Genomic DNA, 20636 nt, shown 5'->3' with positions numbered 1-20636 from the left:
GGCCTCACAGCCTCCCCCCTCACAACTGGTAATCTGACACTTGCAAGTCAAAATATCAAATAACTTGTCTAACTTGACAATGAACCTCTCTTTTGCATCAAGTTTGCCCTTCCCAAGAGAAAACTTCACTGCCTGATTCCAGACCTCCTTGAGCTTGGACATGATGGTCACCTTTTCATTGATAACAGGAGGCTTGAAAAGAGCATTAGCTTTGCTCCACTGACAAATCAGACCAGGGTAGATGTCAGACACGAGCTGGTCCACTGGGTAGTTCCTCCTGTCATCTTCACTTTGCTCCCTCAAGTAGATGCCATACCTCAGGATATCCCTCACAGTTGGCAGTTCAGACACCAACAGCTCCTGCCCAGTGCCAACAAGATTACTTACATGAGAACTTGATTTCATCCTTGTTCTGACTTGAGCCATTTTTAGTAGTTCACACTGAAATAAAAACAATAATACACAGGTAAGTATCCACTACAGACAGATATTAAGGTATTACACAGGTATTACAGAAAACCGTCAAAATATTCACTTCACAGGTCACTATTTTCCTTCACATGTAACTCAGGCTGGCAATAGGTAAGTACACAAATCAATTAACAAATATAATATAAAACAAGGTAATTTACATCTAAAATTATTATCTATTTGTTCCTCAGGTTCCTAATCAAAAACGTACTTAGTGGCAATGCCATAAGAAGAGAAGAGAAGACGGATGGATAAGGATTGCCAACCTCCTCAACATCGAGCTTTCAGCAACAAGATGGCTACAACTGCCGTCCCAACAGGAAGTTACCAAAATAAAAGCCCTAACTTCAAAATAAAAAACTTCTCTTTTTTTCCAGAAGAATAGCAAAATAATCAACAATTTAATAATAATTATCAACTGCAAATTGATGTAGGTTAGGGTTATCAGAATTTTTTTAAAAAACCTCAGATTTGTGTTCTACACACCAAAATACGTAATATGAACACCCCTCTCGATTGATTTACCAAAAAAAAAAAGTATGGCCCGCCCTTGCCCTCCACCCTGTGCTCTCCGGGCCGTCCTCTGCCCCCGCTCTCTCTGGTTCATCATTTTTACCCCCGCTCTCTCCGGTTCTTCATTTTTACCCCCGCTCTCTGCGGTTCTTCATTTTTACCCCCGCTCTCTCCGGTCCTCCCCTCCACCTTGCTTTATTCGGTCCTCCCCTCTGCCCACGCTCTCCCCAGACCTGCCCTCCATCCTGCGCTCCCCGGGTGTCCTCTGCCCCCGCTCTCTCCCAACCTCCCCTCCACCCTCGCGCTCTCTGGTCCTCCCTTTTCGCCCTCGCTCTCCAATCCTCCCCTCTGCCCCCGCTCTCTTCAGTCCTCCCGTCTGCCACTGCTCTTCCAGACCTTTCCTCCACCCATGCTCTCACAGGTCCTCCTCTCCGCCCCCACACTCTCCTGTTCTCCCCTCCGTCCCTGCTCTCTCCAGTCCTCCTCTCCACCACTGCTCTCTCCGGGTCCTCCCCTCCACCCTCGCTCTCTCTGGTCCTCCCCTCCCTCCACCCTTGCTCTCTACGGACCTCTCCTCCACCCTCGCTCTCTACGGACCTCCCCTCCACCCTCGTTCTCTCTGGTCCTCCCTTCCAACCTGTGCTCTCTGGGCTGCCCTCTGCCCCCGCTCTCTTCAGTTCTCCCCTCCATCACTGCTCTCTCCAGGCCTCCTCTCCGCCCCTGCTCTTTCCATGCTTACCCTCTGTCCTGCCCCACCACCTTCTATGGCCTCTCCATCTGCCGCTGTGCTCACTGGGTTCCTCCTCATTTTTTTCACAACCTTTCTAATTTTCATTCAACTTTCTCATCCTAGTTTGTGTCTGTTAAAATCTGTTGCAGACTTGTGCCTTTTATGGCAGCTGTACAGACATAGCCAGACTGTGCAATTGATCCCATCAAGCTGCACAAAGCAAATTCGCACCTGGCTCCACCTCCAAACACAGGTATTTGTAAACAGCAATCAGGCTGCTTGACTCCATGGTGGGCCAGAACATTGGAATATTTATGTAGACAATCAGGTTTCTCTTATGGTCACACCATTAGCTACGCATTGCATCGTCCATTATCATATTACATCATTCAGGTGTAAGGGCAGGTGTTTCATTGCATGTATTTACCAAAGCTGTGCTGGAATTGAATTGTTTTTTTTTGCATGAAACTTTTCAGGGAACGAAACAAGTTGTAGTAAATCCATATCGTAGGTTGTCCTTCATTTCCCTTTATGCTAATTTCATCTTTTGCATTTTGTCATGATATTTATTTGCAGCGTAATGCACACCTAATGCACAGCCACACGGAAATGCAACTGAACAGCTTTTCATTAATTGTCCCCCGTCGCACCGCGGAGCGAAAGGGGGACTATGGTTTTCCTCTGCGTGCGGGCGTGCGTTCATGCGTGCGAGCGTGCGTGCGTGTGTGCGTAAGTGAAGGACGGCATTCGAATTTGGTGTGTGGGTGCAACCCACGTCAAAATCCAAGATGGCCGCCGCCATGTATGTCTGACGCCATGTATGTCTGAACCTTGTGAGAGGAATATCTTGAAAAATAAGCGAAGTACCAACTTGTAATCTGGTGTGTGGGTGTATCTATGCATAAGGAAGAACGCTATTGAAAATTGGGTCGCCACGTCAATATCCAAGATGGCCGCCGCCATGTATGTCTGAACCTTGTGAGCTGAATATCTTGAAAAATAAGCGAAGTACCAACTTCTAATCTGGTGTGTGGGTGTATCTTGGCATAAGGAAGAACGCTATTGAAAATTGGGTCGCCACGTCAAAATCCAAGATGGCCGCCACCATATATATGTTTGAACCTTGTGAGAGGAATATCTTGAAAAATAAGCGAAGTACCAACTTCTAATCGGGTGTGTGGGTGTATCTACGCATAAGGGAGGACGCTATTGAAAATTGGGTCGCCACGTCAAAATCCAAGATGGCCGCCTTGCGTCTTCCACTTTGTCAACTCGCATCACTTCACCGACGGGGGACCTAGGCGTAACGCTTGTTTTACTATAATTCACCAAATGTTTGTCTGTCCATCCGTCCATTCGAAGGTACCGCAAAAACGGCTGAACCGATTGCAACGATATTTTGGGTGGGTAATCCTGGGATCCGCTGGAGTAAAATAGGCTTCATTGTTTTTTCAATTTCAGCTTTGTTCTCCAGCATTCTCTAGTTTGGACTCCCGCATGACGTTCGCTTCGCATCTCTGTGACGGCGAGCACCAACATGGCGGTTGTAAGATTAACGTGTTTGTACATCTGATTACTTGATAAACGTACCAGAGAAAACAAATTGTTTGGGCAATGGGCTCTCCAATATTCGATGTGTTCACGGTTTGAATTACGTAACGTAACGTTTGTGACGATGTTTTCATTGTGACTATGTTGTGACGATGTTTGTGTTCACTGTAGTGTTTGACGTGACGGTGTGAATGTAATTTCGTAATGTTTTTCGTTTTTATTTTCGTAATTGTTTAATGAACGTTTAAAGTTTAATGAACGTTTAATGAGCGTAAGAATAATGTTTAATGAACATTCAATGAATGAATGAATGAATGTAATGAATAATGCCATGGCATCGCGTTGGCAGCAGTGACAATATAAAAATGTTTGCCAAGAACTTCAAAGAGAGAAAAAGAACTTTTATCAGCAATGTCGTCTATCCTGAAGTTCTAAGCTGAAGAAGAGGTACAAAATCATTCCATTTTTTTTTCCTAAAGAAAAGCGTACAGTTGATATCACGATTTGAAACACGATGGAATAATATTTACCGATATGAACAGTGATGTGGTTTTTTTTATTGAAATTCTAAAAATACTGTTCAGATTTTGATGATTTGCGTGTGATATTTAATGGATGTTTACATAAATCGTTTAAATAATCATTTGCGCCTCCCAATCGAAGACCCACCCTTAGGGCAGGTGCCGTTGCTAGTTTTGTTTAATGCCAGTTTAGTCTTGTTTCCTTTCTGTCCAGTGCCAGCAGCTCTTGCTCTCCACGAGTGTCAATCTGGGGCCTTTGCTTATTTCTGCCATTTTGCTTACGCCGGTGTTTAGTGTGCTGGGAATGCGATTATGTTACTACATCAACTGATTGATCCACCCATTTCAAGGAGATAGGAAATCATTTTGTCGAAACACTTTCCTGGCCTTGTTAAGGGTAGGAGTCACTGCACAATGCTGAGGTATTGTTGTTCAAAAAGGATGCTTATGGTTTTCAAGGATAGGAAAGAGTTTGTGGTGTGAATAAGGCATTGGCTTAGACTGCCACCGATTAAGATTGGAAAAACCTCCGCCAATTCAGCATTGGGAGCTATATTGCATAGCACTTCAGATTAAGGTATTTTACACTCTGACCTGTGGAGAATGTCAACATGATAACTAGCCCGAGGCCAGATTGGACATATGCTCAGCCTAAACCAGGGGGGTGTTCCGTTGGAAAACAGCTTGCCCAGCCACGTGGCAAGCAGAGAAAACGATCGAGGGCTGGGGAGTGTTTTTTTAAACTTTTGTGTATACATTGTCGAGGCTTGTGGAAGAGCTAGTACTAGTCCACTGAACGGATCAGGATGCATCAGGACAAAAGGACCAGCAGAATGAGGGGACGGGAGGGGTGAAAACACAAACAGCAGAGCTGAAGGACAAGATTGAGGCAGACAAACAATGGGTGTGGGGAGGAATGAGGGGCAGGAGATAATGCATGGGTGGACAAGATGGATGCAGAAGGAAACTCTCAGGAGAGAAAACTGGAAATTTGGAAGGGGGAGGGATTAGGATTGCGAAGGGAAGGGGGAGGGGTTTAGGAGGATAGAAAAAATCATGCTTTGAATTGGGAACGATCTGAGTTGGTGGTGCACAGCTGTTATGAAAACCTGGAGGGAAGAGTTATATTGAAGAGAATGTGGAAGTTGGTTCCACAAGCAGGGAAAAAGAGGACCGAATGAGTGGAGGTGAGCAGTGAGCCAGGATTTAGGTAGTTTAACCAGAAGGATATTTATGGTGCACCGTGTGCCCTGCAGAAACCTGGGGGGAAAGGGGTACAAAGCACAGAAAGGGCAGATGGTGCAAGACCAGAAAGGAGGCATTAGAAGAACGATAGACCACCGACCTGTCTGCAATGGCAAAGTAATAGACCCACAGACTCAGTTTCATTGTGGGAGATTCCAATGATCTTGAATCTTTGGCTTCCCCGGCATCAATCCGAGCAAGGTGCGACACAGGGAACCCAACCCAGAGGGGAGAGCAGTACTCCATGAATCTGTGGATGAAGGCCTTGTAGGTGGATAGGAAATTAGGTGCACCAATTAAGGACTTTGTCCGACGGAGGATGCCCAGTCAGCAGCTGGTGTCAAAGGCTGAGTGAAATATGGTTTGTCCAAGAAAGATCATGGCTAATAGTGAGACCCAGGTGTTTGAATGACCGAACTTCATCAAGGAGATTGTTGAGAAAGTCTATGGGGATGGAGGAGATTGCCAGATGGTCCTTTCGTAGGGATATGGTTGAGAGTGTGAGATTTGTCAAGATTAAAAGATGTGCAGTGTTTGACCAGCTTGGGATTTTGTCGAGGTCTGAAGATAGGGAAGAGGCTGCAGCTTGCCTGTCTGATGGATGAGTGATGTCACGGCAGAGAGTGAAGTTATCAGCAAATAGACAAAGAGGATTTTCCAGAGAGTTAGAGAGACCATTGATGAAGATTAGAACTAGGATGGGGGCATATAAACTGACTTGGGGTACTACAGCCTTAACAGGGAGAGGATAAGTAAGGGTTCTGTTGAGAGCCACACGCTGGCTACGAGATTGGAGGAACTCAGTAAGCTATGTGTGGAGCTGACCATAGATGCCATCGGCAGAAAGTTTGGAGAGCAAGACAGGATACCAGACTGTATCAAAGCATGAGATATCCTGATCAGCCCTGATCTCTTGTCTGACATTGAGGACCTCCATACATTGTTGGGTAAGTACAAGCAGCATGTCCATGGTGAGTGACCTGATCTGAAAACAAATTGATGATCTGACATGGGTTGGTGGAGAAAAGGAAGGATTTCATATCAACTGTGATGATGGATTCTATGACATTGCTTATGACTGGAAGTGAGCTGATAGGTTTGTAGTTAAAGGGATCAATGTTTGCACCTTTTATGGAGTGCACTGATGTTGGCAAATTTCCAAGCAGATGGAAGATGACTAAGGGTAAATGACAGAGTGAAAAGGGCAGAGAGAGGATGCGCAAGACCTGCAGATAGGATTTTATGACACATGAACTGATGCCGTCTGGCCCAGTATCAGAATCTGAGTCGAGGGTTGAAAGAAACTTCTCAACCTTCTCAGTTACAAAAGATGCAGAGTCTAGGAGCAGTTGGGTACAACAGGGAAGGGATGGATTGAGGGGTTGGGCACACAAGATCTGGAAGCAAACACAGAATTGAGGCAATGGGCCATGTCACGAGCGGAGTCAGATGTGGTGCCATTTGAAGAGAGGGAATGGATGGAAGGGTAGTATACACCAGCAACAGATTTGACATGGCGCCACCAGGTTTTAGAGGACGGGGACTAGTTTGAAAGTTTATTCTTGAGGTTGGACAGGTGTTGTTTTCTGGCTTTCCTGAGAGTGGACACACACTTGTTGCGGATGTTGTGGAATAATCTGAGGTTGCCATAGTTCGGATTAACCTCCAGAAAGAGAAGGCAAGTTTTTTCAGAGCGACGGCCTCACCACAGGATTCAGTGTACCATGAGCGGGAAAGGGTAGGATAACTGAAGACGAGATATGATAAATCTGTGCATGAGAGAGAGAGAGAGCAGGTTTCTGTGGAAGCTTTTCCAGGTGGAGTTCACATCAGTGGCACAGTGGACCAGTGCTGAAGAGATTTGTCTGCCTTCAGTCCCTGCCAATCTGCTTTAGTGACCTGCCAGACCCATCAGCATTGAAGCAGCTCTCTCAGAATAGCCAGAGATGTTGATTTTTACAAGCATGTGATCAGCTGCACTAATTGGTGCTGAGGAAGAGTAGGAGACATTTGCAGGAAAGCTAGTCATCACCAAGTCCAGAAGGAAGGATTTGCCATTTGGAGAAATCCGGGTTGGAAAGTTCATAGATTGAGTCAGCCCCATGGAGTCACAGTTAAAGTGCCATGGTTGGTGAGACGGGAACCAACACCCAGCCACTTTGCATGGTGACAATTGAAATCGCTACATTTGAGAAAGAGAAGGTTATGGTGAGTGGTTAAAAGTTGGTCCATGTTGTCTGAGATGTAGATGGAGTTGTCATTGTTTGGAGGACATGACAACACACAGATGAACAAGAGGTTGCAGGGGAACTCGTCTTCAGTTGTCTTACCCTTCCTCCCGTCCATGGTACACTGAATCTTGTGGTGAGGCAGTTGCCCTGAAACAACTTGCCTTTGCCTCTTGGAAGGCGAATCCAACTGAAGGCAATCTCAGTTCCTTCCACCAAGCTCGGAACAAGTGTGTGTCTACCCTCAGGAGTGCCAGGAAGCACTATCTCTCCACACTCAAGAATGAACTCTCAAACCTGTCTCCTTCCTCCAAATCCTGGTGGCGTCTGGTCAAATCCGTTTCTGGTGTTTGTTCCCCCTCCATCCCCTCCCTTACCTCAAATGGCTACACAGTTGACACTGCACGTGACAAAGCCGAATGCCTCAACTCTGTGTTTGCCTCAAAACCTTGTGTCCCAAACCCATCTCTCTCTCTGTTCCCACCTTTCCCAGTCGAACGCAACTGCTCCTGGACTCTGTGTCCTTCTCTCCTGACAATATGGAGGAGTTTTTGTCAAACCACGACTCTGATTCTGCAACTGGACCAGACGGCATCAGCCCACGGGTCCTAAAATCATGCTCTGCCGCTCTATCTCACCCTCTCTCTGTTCTTTTCACCCTCTCTATTGCTCAAGGTCATCTGCCAGCATCTTGGAAATCAGCAAACATTACCGCTTTACACATAAAAGGTGCAAAAACAGATCCTTGCAACTACAGACCAATCAGCCTGCTCCCAATTATCAGCAAAGTCATGGAATCCATCATTGCTTCGGATATCAAATCCTTCCTGTTCTCCAATGGCTGTATCTCCGATCATCAATTTGGATTCAGACCAGGTCATTCTACTCTGGACAATGGACATGCTGCTTCTGCTGTCTCAACAATGGATGGATGTCCTCAATGCCAAACAGGAAATCAGAGCTGTCTCCCTTGACGTATCACGTGCCTTCGATACGGTCTGGCACCCAGCTCTGCTCACCAAACTCTCCTCCTATGGTATCCATTGAAATCTCCATGCATGGCTTGCAGACTTCCTCTCTGGTCGTAGTCAACGTGTGGCCATGAATGGATTTCTCTCATCTCCCCTTCCTGTTCAGGCTGGAGTTCCCCAAGGCAGTGTTCTGGGCCCTGTGCTTTTTCTGGTCTTCATCAATGATCTCTCCGACTCTCTGGAAAGTCCTCTCTATCTCTTTGCTGATGACTCCACTATCTGCCGCTCCAATCCTCTTCCCTCAGATCGGCAGTCTGCAGCCTCCTCACTCTCTGAAGACCTGGACAAAATCACAGACTGGTCAAACAAGTGGAACATGTCTTTCAATCCTGCAAATCTCACACTCTTACGATGTCTCTCCGAAAAGACCGACTGGACATCCCTCCCATCCACTTTCTGAATAATCCTCTCCAAGAAGTTCTGTCACTCAAGCTTTTGGGTCTCACTATCTGCCATGATCTTTCCTGGGAAAACCACATTTCAAATCTGGCCTCCAAAGCCAGTCGCCGACTGGGCATCCTCCGTCGTGCGAAGTCCTTCCTTGGCACACCTGAGCTCCTCACCACATACAAGGCTTTCATCCGAAGCTCAATGGAATACTGCTCTCCCCTCTGGACTGGTGCTCCTGCCTCACACCTAGCTCGTCTTCACGCTGTTGAAACCAAAGCATTCAGAATCATTGGAATCTCCCGCGATGAAGCTAACTCCAAGGGCCTCTCACTCACTCACCGCAGGCAGGTTGGTGTTTTTTCCGTCTTCTACCGACCTCTCTCTGGCATTGCCCCCCCAGCTCTCTCTGGGCTCTGTCCCGCAAATATTCCTACAGGTCGCACAAGATCTGCCTGCAACCCTCTTATGGTTAAACTGCCAAAATCAAGACTCTCTGCTCACCTTCACTCCTTCATTCCTCTTTTCTCCCACCTCTGGAACAAACTCCCTCACTCTCTTCAATAGCACTCCACCCTCCAGGTCTTTAAAACAGCTGTTCACCACCATCTCTTATCTTCCCCCATCCAAAACGTTGATCTTTTCTATCCCCGCTAATTTCACCCCAATTCCACTTTTTTGAAATACCAACTTCTGTCCTGGAAGTCCTTGGTGTCCTTGTGTTTTATACTTCTCCCACGCCTCCTCCCCCCAAGCCCTATCCCTCCCACACATCTCCCTGCTCTTAATTGTTGTGTGCTCTCAAGTGTTTGTGTGCTTCCCATTCTCTTGTCTTCCGCTCCCTCTTTTTATATATTTTGTTTGTCTGGTTGATTTGTTTGTGAAGTAAATGTCAGCTCTTTCACGAGCCTCGATTCAGTATACAAAAAAGAAAAAAGAAAAAAAAAGTCTCTCCGAAAAGATCGACTGCACAACCCTCCCATCTACTTTCTCAACAATCCTCTCCAAGAAGTTCTGTCGCTCAAGCTTTTGGGTCTCACTATCTGCCATGATCTTTCTTGGGAAAACCGCATTTCCAAACTGGCCTCCAAAGCCAGTCACCGACTGGGCATCCTCCGTCGTGCGAAGTCCTTCCTTGGCACACCTGACGGCATCAGCCCACGGGTCCTAAAATCATGTGCTTCCGCTCTTTCACTCCCTCTTTCTGTTCTCTTCACCCTCTCCTTTGCTCAAGGTCATCTGCCATCTGCTTGGAAATCAGCCAACATCACCGCTTTGCACAAAAAAGGTGCAAAAACAGATCCCAGCAATTACAGACCAATCAGCCTTCTCCCAATTATCAGCAAAGTCATGGAATCCATCATTGCTTCAGATATGAAATCTTTCCTCTTCTCCAATGGCTTGATCTCTGATCATCAATTTGGTTTCAGACCTGGTCACTCTACTCTGGACATGCTGCTTCTGCTTTCTCAACAATGGATGGAGGTCCTCAACGCCAAACAGGAAATTAGAGCCGTCTCCCTTGACATTTCACGTGCCTTCGATACGGTCTGGCACCCTGCTCTGCTCACCAAACTCTCCTCCTTTGGTATCCATGGAAATCTCCACGCATGGCTGGCGGACTTCCTCTCTGGTCGTAGTCAACGTGTGGCCCTGAATGGGTTTCTCTCATCTCCTCCTCCTGTTCAGGCTGGAGTTCCCCAAGGTAGTGTTCTGGGCCCTGTGCTTTTTCTGGTCTTCATCAATGATCTCTCTGACTCTCTTGAAAATCCTCTCTATCTCTTTGCTGACGACTCTACTCTCTGTCGCTCCATTCCTCATCCCTCAGATCGGCAGTCTGCAGCCTCCTCACTCTCTGCAGACCTGGACAAAATCACAGACTGGGCAAACAAATGGAACATGTCTTTCAATCCTGATAAATCTCACACTCTTACGATGTCTCTCCGAAAAGACCGACTGGAAAACCCTCCCATCCACTTTCTGAATAATCCTCTCCAAGAAGTTCTGTCACTCAAGCTTTTGGGGCTCACTATTTGCCATGATCTTTCCTGGGAAAACCACATTTCAAATCTGGCCTCCAAAGCCAGTCGCCGACTGGGCATCCTCCGTCGTGCGAAGTCCTTCCTTGGCACACCTGAGCTCCTCACCACATACAAGGCTTTCATCCGCAGCTCTATGGAATACTGCTCTCCTCTCTGGTCTGGTGCTCCTGCCTCACACCTAGCCCGTCTTCACGCTGTTGAAACCAAAGCGTTCAGAATCATTGGAATCTCCCGCGATGAAGCTAACTCCAAGGGCCTTTCACTCACTCACCGCAGGCAGGTTGGTGGTCTTTCCGTCTTCTACCGACTCCTCTCTGGCCTTGCCCCCCCAGCCCTCTCTGGGCTCTGTCCCCCAAATATTCCTACAGGTCGCACAAGATCTGCCTGCAACCCTCTTATGGTTAAACTGCCAAAATCAAGACTTTCTGCTCACCTTCACTCCTTCATTCCTCTTTTCTCCCGCCTCTGGAACAAACTCCCTCACTCTCTTCAATCCCACTCCACCCTCCAGGTCTTTAAAACAGCTGTTCACCACCATCTCTTATCCTCCCCCATCCAAAACCTTGATCTTTTCTACCCCCGCTAATTTCGGTCCCCTTGTGTTTTATACTTCTCCCACCCCCCCCCCTCCCCTTCCCACACCTCCTGCCCCCAAGCCCTCTCCCTCCCACACTTCTCCCTGCTCTCAAATGTTGTGGTTGTGTGCTTCCCCTTCTCTCCCCATCTTGTCTTCCGCTCCCTCTTTTTGTATATTTTGTTTGTCTGGTTGATTTGTTTGTGAAATAAATGTTAGCTCTTTCACGAGCCTCGATTCAGTATACAAAAAAAACAAAACAAAAAAAAACACCTGATTTCATCACCACATACAAGGCTTTCATCCGCAGCTCAATGGAGTACTGTTCTCCCCTATGGGCCGGTGCTCCTCCCTCACACCTAGCTCGGCTTTACGCTGTTGACACCAAAGCTTTCAGAATCGTTGGAATCTCCCGCGATGAAGCCAACTCCAAGGGCCTCTCACTCACTCACCGCAGGCAGGTAGGTGGTCTTTCTGTCTTCTACCGACTCCTCTCCGGCCTTGCTCCCCCAGCTCTCTCTGTGGTTTGTCCCCCAAATATTCCTGCAGGTCGCACAAGATCTGCCAGCCACCCTCTGATGGTTAAACTGCTGAAATCTCGGCTCTCTGCTCACCTTCACTCTTTCATTCCTCTTTTCTCCCGCCTCTGGAACAAACTCCCACACTCCCTTCAATCCCACTCCTCCCTCCAGGTCTTTAAAACAGCTGTTCACCACCATCTCTTATCTTCCCCCATCCAAAACCTTGATCTTTTCTACCCCCGCTAATTCACCCCAGATCCACCTTGTTTGAAATTCCAACTTATTTCCTGGAAGTCCTGGCAGTGTCCATATGTTTTATACCTCTCCCACCCCCCCTTCCCATGCCTCCCCCCCCCCCCAAAGCCCTCTCCCTCCCACAGATCTCTCGATGTCCCTGCTCTCAGAGGTTGTGTTTGTGTTCCTCCCCCTCTCGCCCCATCTTGTCTACCGCTCCCCATGTTACATGTTTTATGTGTCGGTTTGTCTTTCTGTGTGATTAATGTTCGCTCTTTCACGAGCCTCGATCTTGTATACAAAAAAAAGAAAAAAAAAAGGGCGAAAGGAAGTCACAGCCATAGGTCGTCCTGGAGGTTGCAAGGTGTAATGTTAGTACATGGGCAGTGCAATATTGAGTTATTGATGTGAAGTGCAACTCTGCCACTGGGGAGTGATTCAGGCCTATTAAATCTGAGGAGACAATAAGTGGGGAGATGCGCGAAGGAGTCAGGTCCGTCCTGAGAGAGGAAGGATTTTGTTAAACATATGATGTCCGGTTTGTCGGCAGCAGCTTGGATTGAGAGATCTGTCAGGTTGGAGCGGAGACCCCAGATGTTTGAGGTCCAGACAGTTATAGATAGTGCGGAGGAGGTTGGGAAGGTCCAGGATGAGAAGGGAGGCTTTGCATGGGCAAGGTGAGGGTTTGGGGTGGGGTGAGGGAAAATGTTTGTGTGTGGGGTGTGAGAGAAGATTTGGGTGGGGGGGGGGGAAGAGGGGTTTGTGGGGGGGAAGGTTTGTTTGTGGGGGAAGGTTTGTGTGTGAGGGGAAGGTTTGTGTGTGAGGGGAAGGTTCGTGTGTGAGGGGAAGGTTCGTGTGTGGGGGAAGGTTCGTTTGTGGGGGAAGGGTTGTGTGTGGGGGGAAGGTTTGTGTGTGAGGGGAGGTTTATGTGAGGGAAGGTTTGTGTGTGAGGGGAAGGTTTGTGTGTGAGGGGAAGGTTTGTGTGAGGGAAGGTTTGTGTGTGAGGGGAAGGTTTGTGTGAGGGGAAGGTTTGTGTGAGGGGAAGGTTTGTGTGTGAGTGGAAGGTTTGTGTGAGGGAAGGTTTGTGTGTGAGGGGAAGGTTTGTGTGTGAGGGGAAGGTTTGTGTGTGAGGGGAAGGTTTGTGTGTGAGGGGAAGGTTTGTGTGTGAGGGTAAGGTTTGTGTGTGAGGGGAAGGTTTGTGTGAGGGAAGGTTTGTGTGTGAGGGGAAGGTTTGTGTGTGAGGGGAAGGTTTGTGTGTGAGGGTAAGGTTTGTGTGTGAGGGGAAGGTTTGTGTGTGAGGGGAAGGTTTGTGTGTGAGGGGAAGGTTTGTGTGTGAGGGTAAGGGTTGTGTGTGGGGGGAAGGTTTGTGTGTGAGGGGAGGTGTGTGTGAGGGGAAGGTTTGTGTGTGAGGGGAAGGTTTGTGTGAGGGAAGGTTTGTGTGTGAGGGGAAGGTTTGTGTGAGGGGAAGGTTTGTGTGAGGGGAAGGTTTGTGTGAGGGGAAGGTTTGTGTGAGGGGAAGGTTTGTGTGTGAGTGGAAGGTTTGTGTGAGGGAAGGTTTGTGTGTGAGGGGAAGGTTTGTGTGTGAGGGTAAGGTTTGTGTGTGAGGGGAAGGTTTGTGTGAGGGAAGGTTTGTGTGTGAGGGGAAGGTTTGTGTGTGAGGGGAAGGTTTGTGTGAGGGAAGGTTTGTGTTTGAGGGGAAGGTTTGTGTGAGGGGAAGGTTTGTGTGTGGTGGAAGGTTTGTGTGTGGTGGAAGGTTTGTGTGTGGTGGAAGGTTTGTGTGTGGTGGAAGGTTTGTGTGTGGTGGAAGGTTTGTGTGTGGGGGAAGGTTTGTTTGTGAGGGGAAGGTTTGTTTGTGAGGGGAAGGTTTGTGTGTGAGGGGAAGGTTCGTGTGTGGGGGAAGGTTCGTTTGTGGGGGAAGGGTTGTGTGTGGGGGGAAGGTTTGTGTGTGAGGGTAAGGTTTGTGTGTGGGGGGAAGGTTTGTGTGTGAGGGGAAGGTTTGTGTGAGGGGAAGGTTCGTGTGAGGGGAAGGTTCGTGTGTGGGGGAAGGTTCGTTTGTGGGGGGAAGGTTTGTGTATGAGGGGAGGTTTGTGTTTGAGGGGAAGGTTTGTGTTTGAGGGGAAGGTTTGTGTGTGAGGGGAAGGTTTGTGTGAGGGAAAGTTGTGTGTGCGGGGAAGGTTTGTGTGTGGGGGAAGGTTTGTTTGTGGAGGAAGGTTTGTTTGTGGAGGAAGGTTTGTTTGTGGGGGAAGGTTTGTGTGTGCGAAGGTTTGTGTGAGGGAAGGTTTGTGTGTGGGGGAAGGTTTGTGTGAGGGGAAGGTTTGTGTGAGGGGAAGGTTTGTGTGAGGGGAAGATTGGTGTGAGGGGAAGGTTTGTGTGAGGCAAGGTTTTTGTGATTCAAGGTTTGTGTGTGGGGAAAGGTTTGTGTGAGGGGAAGGTCTATGTGTGAGGGAAGGTTTGTGTGTGGGGGAAGGTTTGTGTGTGAGGCGAAGGTTTGTGTGTGAGGCGAAGGTTTGTGTGAGGGGAAGGTTTGTGTGTGAGGGGAAGGTTTGTGTGTGAGGGGAAGGTTTGTGTGTGAGGGGAAGGTTTGTGTGTGAGGGGAAGGTTTGTGTGTGAGGGGAAGGTTTGTGTGTGAGGGGAAGGTTTGTGTGTGAGGGGAAGGTTTGTGTGTGAGGGGAAGGTTTGTGTGTGAGGGGAAGGTTTGTGTGTGAGGGGAAGGTTTGTGTGTGAGGGGAAGGTTTGTGTGTGAGGGGAAGGTTTGTGTGTGAGGGGAAGGTTTGTGTGTGAGGGGAAGGTTTGTGTGTGAGGAGAAGGTTTGTGTGTGAGGGGAAGGTTTGTGTGTGAGGGGAAGGTTTGTGTGTGAGGGGAAGGTTTGTGTGTGAGGGGAAGGTTTGTGTGTGAGGGAAGTGTTGATGTGTACCCTTGCGTCCTTACCCTCGCTTAATCCTCTGCTTTGTCTTCCTTCCCACACATGGACCCATCTTTCTGTTGAGGGGAGTGTGCAGGGACCCTGAGCGGTGCTGCGGCACGTTGCCACCTTTGTGCTGCACTCTGCTACCTGCTGCCTGCACCAATACACATATGGACCACACGTTCTGTGGCCTGGCACCTTTGCTGGAGCAGACCTTTTCTGCCAGCAGCATCTTACTTGCGGCCCACTGTTCTTAAGTGGCACACATGCCAAGTGTTACGTGGTCCTCCCGGTGACTACCTGGTCTCGGTGACCCCCGGACCGTGAGAGGAACTCCGCCAGAAAGATCTATTATTTCGGCGATTTCGTAACGCAATCAATATTAATTCCAATCAATAAGAAACCCCACACCAAGGATCCGGAATAATCAATGATATATTCCCCGAGCAATCAACAACCATCCACAATCAGCAATCAATAGTACAACGATGTAAACTCATCTATAATATTAATAACTCTAAGATGGCCATCTTATACATTCCTCACGTGAGCCCCACTCCCGACTCCCTCCGTGGTCAATGTCTCTCACAATGTCTCCCTACTCCTGTAGTTCGATCTCCGCACGTGGGCGGTTGAACGGACCCTTCCTGATGTGCTTTCACCGGGCACGTCCCGTACCGGGAACAACGGCTGCAGCGCGCACCTCCTGGCCAAGCAAAGCGGGTAATGTAAAGCAGGCAAAGCAACACGCGGCTTGCCCAGCGCGCGCGGCCCAAGGTGCGACCCGTACGCGGCCTTGTAGACGGCGAGGCGAACTGTGGCAGCTGCTTGGTTCCGTGCACGAACCCACAGTGACTTGACGTGTCAAAGGGTAGTTACACGTCCCGGTAACTCCTCTCGCCAGACGGGCTTTGAAACGCCGATTCTCTGACGTTGCTCAATCGATACCGCTCGCGTCCGAGCTTGGCGAGGAAAAAAGAAGAATCGTCGCGTCTCCAGGACCTCGTGTCTTTTCTTCTTCCGTTTCCGGTCTCCTTTTTCCCAGAAGGGCTCCTGACCCTTTAATCACAACAACCTTTAATCGACTACACATTGATAAGCAAAGACCTGAATAGTAATTCACATACATTCACATAAATATGTAACACAAGCAGTCGGACCACCTCAGTTGGCCCTGCTGGCCTACAATAAAACGGACACGGTTTGTGCCTTGTATTTGTTTCCTTTGGTGTGCCAGGAAAGAAGATTGTAAGCTTATGACGGCACACCGAAGACGAAGAAAGAAGATGGCGGCCCAGCAGTCAAGCAAGCACAAGGCATCATTAATTATTACAAAAATGATTGTGATGATTGTGCATTTGATTTTTGATGACTGTGATGACTGTGCATTATGGTGCATTTTTTTGATTGTGATTGTGGTGCATTCTTTGTGCATATTCTTGTGTATTGGCGCAGTACATTGCATTTGTTAGTTCTTCTCCTCAAAATTTCCAACTTTCTTTCCCAAAAAGAACAGGTCCTGGGTTATAGCATTGTAAATAATTAGTAGTCTTGTAAATAACTTGCTTCCCACCGGCTTTATGTTTAGTTTGCGAATCCTTTCCGTAATCCGGTTAATTGTGGGCGTAAGTCTGTTAGAATAGTACACAACACAGTAGGTGGGACATATTTAGTGTTGTAAAACTGTCGCACACAGGGTGGTAGATTAAATGTAGAGGGAAAACCACACCTAAGTGTCACACTAATTTAAAAGGTAGTCCTGACCCTTGTCTCGAAACCGGTCGTACTCCCTGAGTGGGTTCGGCTCGGGGACGTGCCTGCCGAAGGAGGGGTGCAGTGTTGCAGTTTCGAGAACGCACACTTGTAAATATAACATCATTTAATAAAGGTTAAAGGTAGCACCCCATAGTTAGGCCACAAGCAACACGTAGGCCCATATAGAACATTAGTTATGTCTTAGTATGTGTTTAGGATAAGGCCATTTCCCCTAGTAAAATCTTTTTTTTTTCTTCTTTTTTTTGTATACTGAATCGAGGCTCGTGAAAGAGCTGCGTTGTGTAAATCAAATAAGAATTATGTCCCTATCATTTTCCAGCCTCCACCCCCAAATTCCACCTCGGCGGAGAGTTTTCTTTCCATCCTCCGTTTTGGCTACTACACCATCCATCTTGGGCCTAACATTTCGGCTGCCACTAATCAAGGAACACGAGGTAGGCCCGAAAAGGGGGGGGGGGGGTGGAGAGGCGTTGAGGTCAAGGGTCACAGCATTGGGGGACGGTAAGGGCCACCAGCCAATCAGAGCTGAGGTAATATCACCCGACAGGGCATGGCTAGAGGTTCCAGAGGGTTCGATGGGCGTGCTTATATAAGCGCCCGCACAAAGCCCTCGACAGGACTCGAGTTATGAGCAGGGGTTTGAAGGACTTGCCCAGGATTGATGGTGAAAGGACTGAGCAGGAACACACCATTGTGAAGGACTCGTTGGGGAAGGTTCATTGCGGCAGGACCCGAAGGGAGCGAGCGTGCTAAAGGACTTTGTTGGAGAGAGCGCATTGTGAGGACTCGTGAGAAAGGCGCCCGGTAAAGAAGGGCTTGTTGGAGATCGCTGGTTGGGAATTTGGCTTGGGCTTGCGGTGAGCGAATATCAAGCGCTAGCATTCCTATCCCATACGCGGCCGTGAGCCAACGTAACCGCTTACTGATCCCCCGATATATAATTGTCCGTTCGCGCCAACGCCACGTGGAGCGCTGCCTGCCGTCTACTATCTGCTTCACGGTACGAGTCGGGGACCGGAGCGAGCTGTGGACACGATCCTTCGGACCATCACGTGACGATCTACAAGCCCCGTGTGAGTCTGAGTCTGAGAGTGTGACTGAGAGTGATCGGGCCCGTGTCCAGGGAATAAGTATAAGACTGTATGAGGCTGCCCTGTGTATCTGCTTCTTCCTCTTCATTGTACATTTCTTTTCTCTTCCTCTTCTTATTGTACAGATACTAATAAATTTCCCTGTTCTTTCTGTTTCCTCTGATTCGACTGTTGTAGTCATTTCCTCCATTGGGTAAACGTGGCACGATTCGGAACCGCTATAATCGGGTTTAGTCTATGGTAACGGCTCGGATCGCGGATCGCTATCCGCTCGGCATTTCGTTCAATATTCGTGATTCGGGCGGGAGTTATGTCCTCGTTTCCGGTCAGCGTTAGTACTTAGGTAATAGCGAATCCCTAGTCCTAAAACCCTACCTAACGCTGCCCAGGAAGGACGTCATAGCCCCCGGATCTCGTCGGTCAGTAAAAGACAAGTGGATTAACCCCCTCTTGGTAAAGGGGAAGGCCGACGAGGAGATCCGTAACAATATATATATTTAATTTTTCTTGGCTTTGCGTGCGATAGCGATTTTAATTAATGCTTGGCGTGTGATAGCAAGCCGCTTGCTATCGGAACATACCCTTGGTTTTATTTGTTTGCTTCCAAAACTTCTCTTTTTACATCAAGAATGCCAGGCTAATAATTGTTGATGCCTTTCAAAGCCAGGCTGCATTCATATTTTTACTTCCGCATTTCTGTTCCTCTGACTTTCTTCCCGACCGCAGGTAATTGCTTTAGTCCACGCTCTGTCAATAGATCCACACTGCACTGATACGGCATCCTCCCTCATCGGTCATACCTGCCGTTGTGCCCATGAGGTTAGGATTGTATGATTCACTCTGCACACACACGAAAGGCCTCTTCCACATTACAAAGTACTGCGAAATCCTCCACCCCCAAAGTATGGCTAAGCTGTTTTTCAAATATCTATGATATTCCAAACCATGTTTCATTGTCTTCTCAACATACTGGGATGCTTAATTTTTTTTATTATAAACGATCAGATATTATTTTTGGGAGAGAAAATATTCTTTTTTTGTTTTGGTTTGTCGATAAATTAAATAATTAATTTGCATTATGAATATGTTGCCGCTTTCCATCTCTATTAATGTAAATGTTGTCACTTTCTATGCTCTGCTCTCAGTTGGTGAAGACCTTGATCTTCATCCTGCATTGCTGCTCTACATGGTTGCTCAATACCACACCTGCACTGTTTCTTGAGCCAGTGAAGTCCGTGCAGGTAGAAAGTGAACAGATGAGGAATGCTGCAATGGTGGTGCTACGGAATGCCCTGCAGACGTTGCATTGCTTTGCCCAAAGAGATCCACAATTGGCAGAGCACTTGGCAGAGGCACAACATGAGCTGTGTCAGGGGCTACGTGATACACGGCAGGTGCTGACCAGTCAACCAGGACGTGCAGCACTAAGCCACAGTGAAGGTCTGGAAGTCTGTTGAACCGTTAGCATTTTGTCAAACACTGATCGTGTTTGATTTCATTTGAATTGAATGATTGACATTAATTGGTGGAAAAGTCATGGTGTTTTAGTGAAGCGAAGAACCGGACACACCTATATTGGGGTAAGGAGATGATCAGGAATTGTGAGGCCTGCACTGCCCCTGCAGCATGGACACGGACGGATGTGATTAGTAATTTAAAGCACTGCACCTCGTCATGCTGTCTGTCCTCAGTTGTTGAATGGGTAAAGTTTTCTTACATTATTTGTTTGCACCCTCACTCATTTGGTTTTGTTACCTCCACTACCAAAGATAATAGTATCTCGATTATCTTAACACCGACTTAACCTGAGCCAGACGCATTCAAGAAACACAAGACAAAAGATGATGACGGTGTGTGTCGGTGTTTCTTTCCTGAAGTGCTGAGGGTGTGATGCAGGCATACTCTCGAGCACCTCTCCCGATGTGGTCTCTTTTTTTGTGCCGATGGCCTGCCCCCTCTCTCTCTTTCTCTCTCTCTCTCTCTCTCTCTCTCTCTCTCTCTCTTTCTCTCACCCTCATCCTCATCCTCTCTCTGTCTCTCTCTGTCTCTCCCTCTCTCCCCCCCCTCACCCCTTCTCTCTCTCTCCTTCTCTCTCTCACCTTCACCCTCTCTTTCTCTCCCTCATCCTCTTTCTCTCCATCACTCACTCACTCTCTCTCTCTCTCTCTCTCTCTCTCTCTCTCTCTATCTATCTATCTATCTCTCTCTCTCTCTCTCTCTCTCTCTCTCTCCTCTGTCCCTCTGTCCCTCTCTCCCTCTGTCCCTCTCTCCCTATCTCCCCATCTCCCCATCTCCATATCTCTTTCTCTCCCTCACCCTCACCCCTCTCTTCCCCTTCCTCCTCTCCCCTCACTTCCTCACCCCTCACCCCTTTCCTACTCCTCCTCACTCCTCTCTTCCATTTACCCCTCTTCCCTCACTCCCTTCCAGCTCCTACTCACTCCTCTCTTCCATTTACCCCTCTGCCCTCACTCCTTTCCAACTCCCCTCACTCCTTTCCAACTCCTCCTCACTCCTTTCCAACTCCTCCTCACTCCTCTCTTCCCTTTACTCCTCTCCACTCACTCCCTCACCCCTCTCCAACCCCTCCTCTCCCCCCCCCCCCCCCACACTCTCCTCTCCACTCCTCAATCAGGCAGTTGTTCCAATCAATCAGGTATGGCAAATATTAGAGGTAATTGAACTTTTCTCTTGGAGCAACACAGTGTAAATCTGCCCCCTTGTCCTGGTCATTCATTTGTAAAATGTTTCGCAGAACAGTACATGCATGGTGATGTCAGACGGACTCGGACCGCAATGACGATCTTCAACAATAT

The 20636-nt window shown here is 48.1% G+C and overlaps 1 protein-coding gene across 6 annotated transcripts in view; it reads left to right on the top strand.

Moving 5' to 3' along the window:
* The window catches only part of ATRIP (ATR interacting protein), a 196376-nt gene that overhangs the window by 173730 nt on the left and 2010 nt on the right, over nt 1-20636 (top strand). For 5 of the 6 annotated variants that reach the window (XM_068133376.2, XM_078766391.1, XM_078766390.1 and 2 more), the window contains 3 exons: nt 1864-1967; nt 18547-18639; nt 18966-19260. In XM_068133376.2, coding sequence (XP_067989477.2) covers nt 1864-1967; nt 18547-18639; nt 18966-19260 — 492 coding nt within the window. The remainder of the gene's footprint in view (nt 1-1863; nt 1968-18546; nt 18640-18965; nt 19261-20636) is intronic. The other variant, XM_068133377.2, reaches the window with a different exon arrangement.

The sequence above is a fragment of the Myxine glutinosa genome, chromosome 12 (assembly GCF_964187855.1).
Source record: "Myxine glutinosa chromosome 12, kmMyxGlut1.1, whole genome shotgun sequence".
Classification (NCBI taxonomy): Eukaryota; Metazoa; Chordata; class Myxini; order Myxiniformes; family Myxinidae; genus Myxine; species Myxine glutinosa.
Note: the sequence above shows the minus strand (reverse complement) of the source record. Positions and strands in the feature narration are given on the sequence as shown.